The following is a 12,232-nucleotide window of genomic DNA, read 5'->3' on the forward strand; positions in this document are numbered from 1 at the left end:
GCTCAATATTAACTATATTTTTCAAATGACTGAACTTATCCAATGATAAACACATTAAAGTGCCTCTTTTGGTTCTGTATGAGTAGACTCTTGAGGTTCTTGATGTAAAAAGTGATTAGTGAGAGGTCATGAATGTTATTCTACATCTCTTTGCAGGTCCCCATTATTGCTTTGACTGCAACTGCCAGTCCCTCAATCAGAGAGGACATAGTGAAATGCCTGGACCTGAGCAATCCCCAGGTCACCTGTACCAGTTTTGACAGACCTAACCTGTACCTGGAAGTTGGACAGCAAAGTGGAGACATCTGTAGGGATTTGAAGCAGTTCCTAACAAGGAAAGGAAGGTATGGATTTAAGCTTGGTTTTGATCCCTCAGATGTGTTTTTTATTTTTTTTACAGGCAAGTGGCTTTTTTTATTTTGTATCTTTAGATGTTGTTGTTGTTATTTTCAGCAGTTGTGTGTATGAGTTTGAAGGCCCCACTATCATCTACTGCCCTACAAGAAAGGCTACTGAGCAGGTGGTGTGTGCACTGAATAAACTCAACGTGACGTGTGGTACCTACCATGCTGGCATGGGGAACAAGGAGAGGAGAGCCACTCATCACCAGTTCATGAGGGATGAAATTCAGGTACGTGGGAAACCAAAGACTCTTGGGTCCTATTTAGAATTGCAGAGTTTTTGGTGGAAGACAATTTTGGAATATCAACCTGTCTTCTGGGTGTTCTTCACCCAGAACTGTCTTCAGTTCTGGGTGAAGAAATTGCTTGTCTGTGCCAAGAGGAAAAAGATTCCTGGCTTATCTTTGGAATTTCTGTAGTAATTCCCTTAAAAATGCGTGGTATCCAAGGAAAATGGTGGTAGCTGGAATAAGAGCACAACTTTGAACTGCTGCTTTCCTGGGCAGCAGAGATATCCTGGGACTCCTTGTGTTCCTTTTCATGACTTGTTTTGTGCCTGTTGAGAACAGCTACTTGAAAACACTCCTGCACTTGCCATAGCACATCATCCCTCTCATGGTTATGATCCTATGGCCGTGCTCTGGCCAAACACAGCACCGTGGGTCTGAAGCTGTTGGAGTTCAGGCTGGATTTTGAGGATCGAGATCTTGCCCAGTGCGTGTGAATTAAGCCAGGCCCGTTCTTTGGGATCACCTGAAGGAGCGTGGCCGCTGTTTTGCAGTGCGTCGTGGCCACGGTGGCCTTCGGGATGGGCATCAATAAGGCCGACATCCGGCTGGTGATCCACTACGGCGCCCCCAAGGAGATGGAATCCTATTACCAGGAAATGGGGAGAGCTGGGCGCGACGGCCTTCCTGCGGCCTGCCACGTCCTCTGGGCTGCCACAGATCTAGTCTCTAACAGGTACAGCTCTGGGCACAAGCCTTGTCTCCCTCCTCAGGGCCTTTTGCCATGGCTCTCTGCAGTTCAGTAGCCTGTGGGCTTGGAAGAACCTCTGTCTCTCTCCTGTTCTAGCCTCTTTGGGATAATGTTTGGAAGAATATGAATGAAGTGCTCTCCTGAGTATGACCCGTGGTGGAGAAACAGGCAGGCAGCTTGGGTCTGGTTTTAGTAGGATATTTTTTCTAGCTCTTCCTGGTAAATTGGAGGGCATTGTCTGGCATATTTCATATTTTCATTTTTATAGTGGTCAACATTTAAGGCTGTGCATTTTTTGCTTCTGTCTCAGACGCCTCCTGAGCGAGATCCGCAATGAGGCATTCCGGCTGTACAAGCTGAAGATGTTGGCAAAGATGGAGAAGTACCTGGTGTCCAATGGCTGCAGAAGGAAGTGAGTGCTGGAGCCTATTTAGTGCTTTGTCACTGCAGGCAGCTTTGGTAAGAGCTGCAGGGACTCGGGCACAGCTGGGGGCTGTAACCAGAAGGCAGCTCAGATTCACAATGTGTTCTACAAGCACAGAACATTCTATTCTATATTAATAAGCTGTATCAAAAGTACATCCTTCAGCACATTTATATGTTTCCTTGTTTGCTTATTTTCAAAAAAGACTTTTTCTTCAGAGGAATCAAGGCTAAATAATTGGTTCCCCAGTGATTTTATTAATGATGCTGATTTCGACTCCATTTTCTGCAATAAATTTCACGTGTAAATTCTTGGTCTTCTATTGAATTCTTTTTGTTCCCTTGGGTAGAATCATCCTGTCTCATTTTGAAGATAGACAACTCCGAAAGGTTTCCTCTGGCATCATGGGCACAGAAGAATGCTGTGATAATTGCAGGTCCAGGTAAGCTTTCTTCCCTGAAGGCTGATCCTAGAGGTTATGTTCTCTGAGTCTGACTTACAAGGCAAATTACCTAAAAGAATTGACTTTCACGCATCTGATCTTGCAGCTGTTCAGCCCGAGGTTTATTTTTGAACATCTCTCTAACCTTTTCCCAGTGAGTTGAGCAAACTGTGATAAGCTCCAAGTGAGGCTGTGGGAAAGCCTGGAAGCAGAGCAGGATCACAGTTCCTAAAAGGGGTTTAGAGCAACACTCAGTGAAAAACACTTCTATTCATCAGTTTAAGCCCTTTTAGGTAATTAATCCCAGAAGACAACACTTGCAAATGGTGTGTGGTACCAGGTGTCTAAGGCTAAATTGCCCCAGTGTCCAGGGAGTTGTTCTCCTGTGCTGACATGTGCTCTTTTAACCTTGCTAATAATCTCATGCATGTGCTGAGGGGGACTCAGGAGGCTGATAGTCACAGAGGCATGAGCAGAAACACCTTTGTCACTTCCTTCTGTAGTTGGAATAAAGCTTTCCCTGAAGTTGCAGTGAAGCATTCCTTGCTCTTCCTGTTAGCCTGATGCTTTCTGATCCCAGGCAGGGTGCTAGGCTGTGGTGCTTTCTGGAGAAGTGTTACCAATTTAGCTACTGAATTTCTTTATGTCAAGGATTAGGACAGCTTTGCCTGGCCTCTACTACAACTAAGTCTAAAAAGAATTTAAAAGATCATAATTCCCTTCTTTGCAGTCACCTCGCAGTATTATAAAGAGACAGGTAGTGAATTTGTATTGCAGAACTGAAATCACTTGAAATAGATAACTTTCATTTTTTCTCCTTAGAAGTGGTTTGTGCCAGTAATCTTTCAGTGGGTTCTTTCAGTCAGTAAGAAATACATTAACGAACCTTACGTAGCCTTTAATGGAGTTGCTCTTTACTCCTGTTTTTTGGGGTTTTTATGTTCTTAAAGAAACAGGAAAAAGTTTTAAAGTGCAGTTAAAGAAATGTTGTGCATGCCCAAACCAATACAAATATTTAAATATTGAATTCCAAAGATTGGTGAGACAATGTTCTTAACTGCAGGTGTGGTGGAGAACTTACTGTAGGGTTGGGGAGTTCTCTGAGAATTTACATGGATAGAAATATACATGGGTCATGAAGTTACATTGATACAAACAATTAAATGTATAGAACTAGGACTGACGTTAGAGACTAAGCACAACTAATCCCTTGTGGTTATTTCATTTAATTATTTCATTAATCACTGGGTTGACAACATCTGGAGCAAGGGAGAGGGGTCTTGGTTTATTTGTGTTAAGCTTGGCTTCCTTTGTGCCTTCCAGCGGCTCCTGCCTTGCAGTCCCCAGTGACTTTGAGGGCGGATTGCAGGACTTTGGAAAGCAAGCACACCAGCTGCTGTCTGCAGTGAGTGCCCTGGATGAGAAGTTTGGGACCAAAATGCCAATTTTGCTTCTTCGAGGGTCTGTAAGTGATGGGGCAGCTCCTTGTTCTGAGGGGAGGGGCTGTGACAGTGTCCCTCTTGATTCATCTGTCAGTCAGTACATGCATATGCATCCATGTCCATGCGTGTGTATCCTTTTTCTTGGAGAGGTGGAGGTTTGCGTAGAGAGGCAGTCTTGACTTTGGGAAGCTGCTCAGCTCCACTCCCCATACAACAAGCAAGATGACCGTCCTTTAACGTTTTGCGAAAATGCCTAATTTTGATTATCTTGCAAGGAACAGCCTTTTCAGAATTAAGGATAAACATCTTGGCTCAATTAGCTGGCTTATGTTTGAATAAAGCGAAGGATTGCTTCCACTGTAGCTTTGTGCTGCTGTCTGATTTGGAGTACTGAAGTAGGAAATAGGGTACCAGAGTAAATGTAAATTAATTACCATCTGCCTTTAATTTTAAGTGTTTTGGAATAGTAAGCAAGAAACTCACTGGAAATAAATTAGAATAAGAACAAAGTACTTTTAATGCTTACAAACTGAGGAGACAAGGAATGACCTGTAGTACTTGATAAACCTGGGTGAATTATGTTCTTTGTTTAACCTTTTAATGCACTTAAGCTGCTGATTGTCACACAAGTGTGTCTAGGGAAAAATGAACTTGCCACGGCCTTGGCAGGAAGTAGATTAGGAGTGGAATAGGTCAGAGGAGGCTCCTCATTTGTATACTGGGCTTTTGGTTTACTGATTGTGTTTGAAGCTTCCCTGTGCGAGGAGTGGACAAATCTCCACCAAAATCAGACAACTCTGACAGGTTCTTTGAAACCTTCCAGTGCTCTCAACGCTTGCCGGACCGGTACCGGAGGCACCCTCTCTTTGGCTGTGGAAAAGAGTGGCCAGAGAACTGGTGGAAACTTCTCTGCCAGCAGCTGATCATGGAAGGGTTCCTCAAAGAGGTCTCAGGCCAAACCAACAAGTTTGCAACCATTTGTGTGCTCACCCAGAAGGTACTTTTGGTAGTGAAATGACCCACTGAGAGCAGAGCTCCTCCTGAGTAACCCACAGTTAAGCGATGTGGTTTATTTCATACAGGGTAGGAATTGGCTGTCCAAAGATGGATCTGCCTCAAATCCAAGTCTTCTGTTACAGTCCAGTGAAGACCTTAATCTGCAGAGACCTTCTGCCAGGTAATTGTAGCACGTGTGTTCTCTTGAATGCTTTTTTGCTAACATCAGATCTGTCTGTGAAGCTGGCTTTTGGAGAAGGCAGGGTTGAACAGCTTTGAGATCCTCAGTGTTCTGGTTTTTTTTCATGAAGAATGACCATTCTAATGATTAATCAAAAATTTGATTGCCAAATACATCCTTGTACCAACTTGAAATCAGTTTATTTAGCAAAATGTTATTTTTTGCTCACTATACAATGGAATTAAGATATAAATAATTGCATTACAGCACCAGGCGTTCACCTCTGTTCTCCAGGCAGCGCTCCCCAGGCACAAAAGGAACAGCACAGTCACCAGGCAAGCAGGTCTGTACCAGTGCAACCCTCCTGCTGTGTGATCTATCCTTGCTCATGTTAAAAAAAAATCCAACTCAACTTACTGCAAGTTAATGTTTTGTCAACAGCAAAGTCAGTGAAAAGATGGTAAATCAGCATTTGTCTTGTTCTTCTGGTTTTTCATAGATATCTCTTTATGAGATGTTCTCCTGTTACAGAAAAGGTCAAACTCCTCCAAGAAGAACTAACATGGTTAACAGGTATGGCATTTGAAAATAAAATGGACTTAGCAAATTTTGATTGTGTTAATGTGGATACTGCTTGTGGGGGGTCGTTAAAATGAGTATTTTCCTGTGCAATGCATGTGGAAATGTTGAATGCATTAAAAAAAGACAAGCACCTAAAGCTTGCTGTACACTGTATTGCATTTCAAAATATATCGTGTTTACAAGATTTCACAGTTAATGTCAGGGAGCATGGAGGGCTCTGCCTTTCCACACTGGTCTGGAGAAGACTGAGACCAAGCCGAGGCTCCCTCAGGTCAAAATAAATCAAATAACCTCTTGCAAAAAGCAGACCAAGTAATTTGTTGAAGCAGCTTCCGTGCTGCTTCAGATTAAACGCACCTTGTATTTCTGAGTGGATTCCTCCTTCAGGCCACTCTTCTGGTGCTGGCAGATGACAGGAAGAGGCTCTGTCACTTATGTGAATATTTGCCACTGCAGCCATGTGAAGACAGGTGATTTTAGGGACAGTTAAAACCCAAACCAAGTTATTTTGCATTGTGCTTAGGAAAGGAGTCTCTTGGTCCAACTTGTGTGCTAACAGATGTTGCAGTGTAATCCTGGCAGTCTAGTTAAGGGTAGATGTCCCTGAGCTCGTGGACTCAGTGGGAGTTTGGATACTTCTGGTTGTACCCCAACCAGCTCCAGTCTTGTCTGGGTGCAGAGCTGGCAAAATAAGTTGGGCCTTGAACCAAGTCCCAGAATAAAGTGATCTAAAGCAAGGCTTGCTTCACACTTGATTTTTTGTTAGTGTTTCAGGGCGCTCACCACTGAAATCTCCTTTGAAGTCCCAAGGACCATGTGTTTCATCCCGAGAAAAAGAACTAGAGGTAAGCTTTTCTGGGACAGGGAGGATATCTCTGAATTGCAGTCAGCCTGCAAACCACAGTTGTTCTGTGTGTTTGGGCAGCTCTTAAAATTACTGAGTTGTTTTGAACAGAGGTCCCAGAATAGGACTGCAATACACAAGGAGGGGTTAATGGATTGCAGGTGCTTTATATATTATTGGGAAGATCAGGGAGATGATAACTCTTACTCTTGTAACAATTATACCTATGAGTGATGTAGAGCTGCTTCCTGAGAATTTGGCTCCTTCCTTCCCAGACTGCTCTGTATGGCAAGCTGCTGACTGCTAGACAGAAGGTAGCTAATGAGAAGGAAATTCCTCCAGCTGTCTTGGCAACCAATAAGATCCTGGTGGAGATGGCCCAGATAAGGTAAAGCCAGCACGCAGACATGTTGTACAAAGCAGGGAGCTTGCAAGCCAAGTCGCAAATCCCTTTCCTGCTTCTGTTGGGGGAGTGGAGGCATCTGAAGTGCCTCTTCCAGCTACTAAAAGGCAGCAATATTTTGGGATTGTCTTATGTTGTTGCATTCTTTATGCAACAAACAGGCCTACGAGCATCGAGAACCTGAAGAAAATTGATGGTGTGTCTGAAGCCAAGTCCACCATGTTGATGCCTCTCCTGGCTGAAATTAAGGACTTCTGCCAAGCAAATGGTTTGCAGGTATGATGAACTCGAGTGTCTTCTCCTGGGCAGGAGCCTTAAGGATGGGATTTGTTCTGCAGCTATTGGACTCCATGGAGTTGTCCTTCTGTTTCACAAAAAAAAAAAAAACAAAAAAAAAAAAACAAAAAAAAAAAAAAAAAAAACCACTTTGATCTAGCAAGGGGAACCAAAAGCATGTTGAGTTTCTTAGTTGTTTTTAGGGAGTCTATGTTGAGACAGTTTAGCTCAAATTGAGAAGTGTCCCATGCAGACTGCATGCCACAGTTGGTTCTGATGGAATAGTTTCACCTGGAATGAGGAATACCTAAGACCATGTGTTGGCCTGGGCACTCTGTTCTGGCTGGTGTTCTTTTCCTAGTTCCTTGGATGATGCCAGGCTCGTTTTAGTAAGGTGGGAACATGTGGGTGTCCATCTGGATTTCCCTCCTTGCTTTAGTTTTCCCTCCCTTCTTTACTTTTTTTTTTAAGAACATGGAGTTGTGGGTCAAAACCAACCTCCAGAGAGATGAATGATTCTGCTAGTGTTGCTTTGTCAGATAATGGGAGGGTGATCAGTGGGTTGTCACTGGGATACAATAAACTTAATTCTGCTTTATCTCACTCAGACTGACACATTCCCCGCATCTGAATCTAAGGTTCAGAAAGAAGCATCTCCCTGGAAGTGTGCTAGAGCCCTTTCTCCCTCAGAGGAGGTCACATATATCCTGTTCCAAGAGAAAAATTACTCTCTGGTAAGCTCTGGACCGTGGAGGTTTTTGCTTTGCTGAAAACTGACAGCAGGGAGGCTTTGTCTAGAGGAGGGAGAAGTGCAAGTTCTCTTAAATCCTCTGCACAGTGCTGGATAGGTTGCTTGAAACCTCTGAGGCAGTACTTTTCCTAGGAAATGGCGGACCCTCTTACCTACCTCTGAAGTAGTGGTATGGAAAACTGAGGTGGGATACAGTGAGTTTTTAATTCCACAGTAAGCAACACGAGTTGCTTTGGCTTTTGCTCTGTCCCCCCTGAAGAGTATGGGTCAGGTGGTCCCCAAGGTGAAAGTGTACCTAAGGATGAATTAACAAGAAATAACTGTACAATTATTAATGGGCAGCTTGATGTTCTCTATCCACTAATCCTGATGGAAAGTACAGTGTGTGTATCCCTTGTGGAGAAATGAGTAGAAACTTGAAATGTGCTTTTTTGAAGAGTACAAGATTCCAGTTAGAAATCTCTCCCGGAGAAAAACAAATGTGGTTCAATCAAGTCTGAGATGCTTTTCTTCAAGGCAAATGTTTTGAGAGTTCATCCAACATGTGGAAATGAGGGGGAATTAGTTTTGGTGCTGTTATCCATGTTTGTGGGCACTTAAGAGGTCAGGTGCACCACAGCTCCTTCATCACAACTAAGTTCAAGGTGAGGTGTTGCACTCAAGCTGTCAAGTTTTGAGAGAGAAATACACTTGACAAGCTGGAAAAGAAATGAGTTAGCTCCTAGGAATAATGCGGTGTTTTGGTGAACTTGCGCTGCCATGTGCCAGTGACTCTGGATTGTTTTTGGGGAATTACGCTTCCACCCTGTGAATCCCCTGTGCCTTTGTTTCCCCAGAGGGCCATAAGTGAGAGCAGATCTCTGCCCCTTGCTGTGGTTGGCACTCACCTGTGCCAGGCCGTGGCAGCGGGCCGCACGGTGAGCCTGGAGCGAGCGGGTTTGACTCCTGCAGTGCAGAGGGTCATTAGGGACGTGATCCGCAACCCTCCCATTCTCTCAGGTGAGCATCACTGACCTTCCCTGCAGCTGCTCATCCCAGGTAGATCCCCCATCAGTCCTGGAAGGCTGGGCCAGTGCCAGGGCACTGCTTTCCATTCAGGGTTCAGTTGTAAAATAACTTCGTGATCCATAACAATGGGGCAGACCTTGAAAAAGTCTTCGACTCGGGTGTATGGAAATTATTAAGACACCCCTCTTAAATCTGTGTTTACTGAAATGTTCTTGGGGGGGGAAAAAACTGACCAAGTATTCTTGTAAGTACTGGCATCCTCAGAAAACATGCTGGGAATTTATCACATGACCTTACCAGTTAAACCCATACATTTTCATCTTGTTACCTTTTCTATGCCTTAATCCATCCTGTGCTTTAATGAGGTGCAATGAATGTATTTTACAATATAGGAAAACTGAATCAGGGGCAAGAAGCTTAAACAATTTACATTATATTTATGTTTTTTCCAAGACACTACCAAAATTCAAGAAATTAGAAAACTTACTCCTGCCAATATTGAACTGTTTCTGATCAAGATGATGATTGCACTATTGGAGAAAGAAGATAGAAATAAATCTCAGGATGGCTTAGGTATCAAAAGAAGGTTGGTGTGGCCTGAAGGGCAGCAGGGAAAAACAGGAGCAGCTCAAGCAAGCAGGGAAGGTGCCTTGTGGAATAAAAAACAGGTTAGTAAAAGAAGGTTGTGAAACTGTTCTTCTGTAAAATCATTCCTTCTTGGTAGAAACAGATTAACAGAATGTTGTTGGTGTTTCCAGCTGTGCTTAGTGTCTCATCTTCCCAATCCATCTCTCCCTTGGTTATAAGTAGAACTGCCTCCTCCTCCTCAGAGGAATGCTCAGAGTGGAAACTGAGGATTCTTTCGGGATAAGTATAAGGAAGAGGTCAGAGCTGTGCAGCTTTGCTGTGATTTGTTACACACATTACAAGTTATTCCCAGTGAAAACTTGGATATGCTTATTGTTTATAGCAACCAAATCCAAGTTGTGCCCTGGCTTTGTGCACTGGGATGTGGGCAAAGAGATTGTTCTACTATGCAGGAAGCAGAAAGGTTAAGAGGATGAAAAAGCCAGAGGCAATTCCAGCCAGGAATGTCTGTCTTAGGGTTCTTATATTGCTTGAAACTGCTGGGCACAGCCTGATGAGTGTCTCCAGGAGGACAAATCTTGGGGAATAAGGAGCTTTTTGTTGGTGTTGGACAAAATCCAGGGTAGTCTGAGCCTTCTGCTGGCCTCTGTGACCCCTTGTCCCAGTTCAGCACCTTGTACAAAGGACACCCTGCACTGAGTAGCACCTGGTGGGAATGGGAAAAAGAAATACTATATTCCAAATCCTGCCACCTCTGCTGGATCCTTGCAGGGCTTGGGGCTGATTTTTTTAAACACTGGCGCAAACAAATTTTCCCGCATTGCTGTTTCGCCAAATTGATTTTCTTGCCTTCCTGAGTGCCGTTTTGTTTCTACAATATCTCTGTCAGAGCCTTCTTTGTCCTGCAGTTGACCTCCTGGCAGTGCAATTGCCTGAGCTCTGATCACCCTGCTCCTGTTAGCTCCTGGAGCTAACAGTGGAAATAACATGCTATTAGTAATCAAATTAATGTAATCCAGAGGAACAGACTGCAAAGCCAAAAGCTAGTCCTAACAGTCTTTACTTACTTCTCCTTCAGAAGATATCCTGGTTCTAATAATTCTCTATAGCAAATGATTCTAAATCTCTTAATGGATGTTCTTGGATTTGAATGGCCTGAAACTGCTGCTGCCTTTACAGGGGAGTGGGATCAATCCAGCATCCAGGGAAAGGAGCAGGGAAAACCCATCTGCATGTGGTGCCTTTGGCTTGGGTAAACAGGTGTTCTCACGCTAATAAAGCATGTGGTAAACCTGCCATTAGTGAGGATTTTGGTAACACAGGGATGTGTAGCTGATGTAAAAATGTCAGTGTGACTGCTGCAACCTATGACCGGCAGGATGGTATAAAAAACATGAGTTCATATCTCTGTGCACTCTGTGCTCTTTTTTACTGACACTTTAGCTGTAAAAAAACACACTTGAAAATACAACACTTGGGAGACAGAAGTAACTATTTCAAGTTTTCAGAGCCATGGGGACGGAGGAAGTGTTTTTTCCACTAAAACAAAAAAAAGTCCAAGTAGAATTTCCAGTTTCTGTGTGTTTGAAATGCACAAACTTCGCTTGCTCAGATTTTATTGTGGTGAAATGAATAAGAAATAGGCAGCGCCCTCACTAAGCAGAGGTGTTGGAACTGTGATGAGGGACTGTGATCCAGGTAACCTTGTGCTTCCTTTCTGTCCCCTGGGAAGGCTGCAGGGAGCTTGGATGGCAGCCAGGCAGGAAGCAGGGGACCAGCAGGCCCCTCGAAGCCCAGCACCCCGGCCTCCTCCAAGCAGCCTGCCCTTGATCCCGAGGAGGAGGAGCTCTTGGCAGACTCTCAGCCCAAGGTGAGAAGGCAGGAGCACAGCCCAGACCGGGTGATTGGGGTGGGGATCTTCAACAACCCAATTCTCAGCTTCTGTCTGGCTCCCAGACTGTGTCTAAAACCTTGGCCTGGCTTTTGCCAGCCCATTTCTCTCATTGACATCCCTGAGGCAGTGGTGCCATGTTGCTTTTGTTGTCCTTGCTGTGTCCAAATACCCCACTTGGACAGCAATAGGCTGCTACAGGAAACTTTTCCCCCAGTACATTTTGTCAGCTCTCTCGTGGCAGATGGTTCTGATGTTTGAAGAGGACATTTGGTTCCTTTTTTCCCCCCTTTTTAAGTACAGGGTTCTGTGAGGCTGTGCCCATCCACATTAAGGCTTTTTGCACTGGTGTCTATGGGAACACAAGCTGTATGAGCGGACATGAAGAGTTTTTATTTAAAAGGAAGCTCATGTCTCTGACCAGCACCACTTCTTGAACCCCTTGCTTCATTTTGAAGCTGGATATTGCTGTGAGTGCAAATCTTTGTCAGCCTTGATTCTCAGAGTTTAATCGTTAGCCCCTTAGCTCCTTAATTAAGGTGTTGGATTTCAGTGAGGCATAAGCCTTCTGTGACCAATTTGGGCAGTTTGTGGCTCCAGATGAGCGTGCATTTGAGGCATACAGCTGTGCCAGTGAGGCAGGCTGTCGATGTGCATGTCCTTCCATGTTTGTGCGTTTGTTTCCTTCCAGAACTCGCATCCCCCTGCTAAGAGGAGGATGCCAGAATGGTTTGGGACCTCGGCAGCAACAGCTGGAGCTGTAACCCGGACCACGAAATGCAAAACAGAAACCAGAAAAGGGATTTTCAGTTGAATGTGGAAATCAAGATTATTTGTTTCTTAGTCTTTTCTGCTGCTGTGAGCATTACCTGCAGACTGTTGCTTCACAGGGGCTTCAATTGCCCCTGCTCTGCATTATTGCTGCTGCTGCCTCCTCTCTTCCGCCAGCAGCACTTTTAGGACTTTTTTTCACTGTGTGAAATGGGACGTTAATAAAAATTTCTAAATAAATAACCGGTTTGGGG

The 12,232-nt window shown here is 44.3% G+C and overlaps 1 protein-coding gene across 1 annotated transcript in view; it reads left to right on the plus strand.

Moving 5' to 3' along the window:
- WRN (WRN RecQ like helicase) overlaps positions 1-12,221 on the plus strand; it is a 28,607-nt gene extending 16,386 nt beyond the window's left edge. The window contains 20 exon segments of the mRNA XM_068188257.1: positions 157-344; positions 454-631; positions 1,183-1,364; positions 1,690-1,791; positions 2,153-2,245; positions 3,569-3,710; positions 4,511-4,684; positions 4,770-4,864; positions 5,132-5,207; positions 5,364-5,437; positions 6,213-6,291; positions 6,566-6,678; positions 6,855-6,969; positions 7,578-7,703; positions 8,557-8,719; positions 9,182-9,396; positions 10,496-10,525; positions 10,527-10,568; positions 11,049-11,186; positions 11,899-12,221. Coding sequence (XP_068044358.1) covers positions 157-344; positions 454-631; positions 1,183-1,364; positions 1,690-1,791; positions 2,153-2,245; positions 3,569-3,710; positions 4,511-4,684; positions 4,770-4,864; positions 5,132-5,207; positions 5,364-5,437; positions 6,213-6,291; positions 6,566-6,678; positions 6,855-6,969; positions 7,578-7,703; positions 8,557-8,719; positions 9,182-9,396; positions 10,496-10,525; positions 10,527-10,568; positions 11,049-11,186; positions 11,899-12,021 — 2,448 coding nt within the window. The 3' untranslated portion in view covers positions 12,022-12,221.
- The last annotated feature ends 11 nt before the right edge of the window (positions 12,222-12,232 follow it).

The sequence above is a fragment of the Anomalospiza imberbis genome, chromosome 4 (genome assembly GCF_031753505.1).
Source record: "Anomalospiza imberbis isolate Cuckoo-Finch-1a 21T00152 chromosome 4, ASM3175350v1, whole genome shotgun sequence".
Classification (NCBI taxonomy): Eukaryota; Metazoa; Chordata; class Aves; order Passeriformes; family Viduidae; genus Anomalospiza; species Anomalospiza imberbis.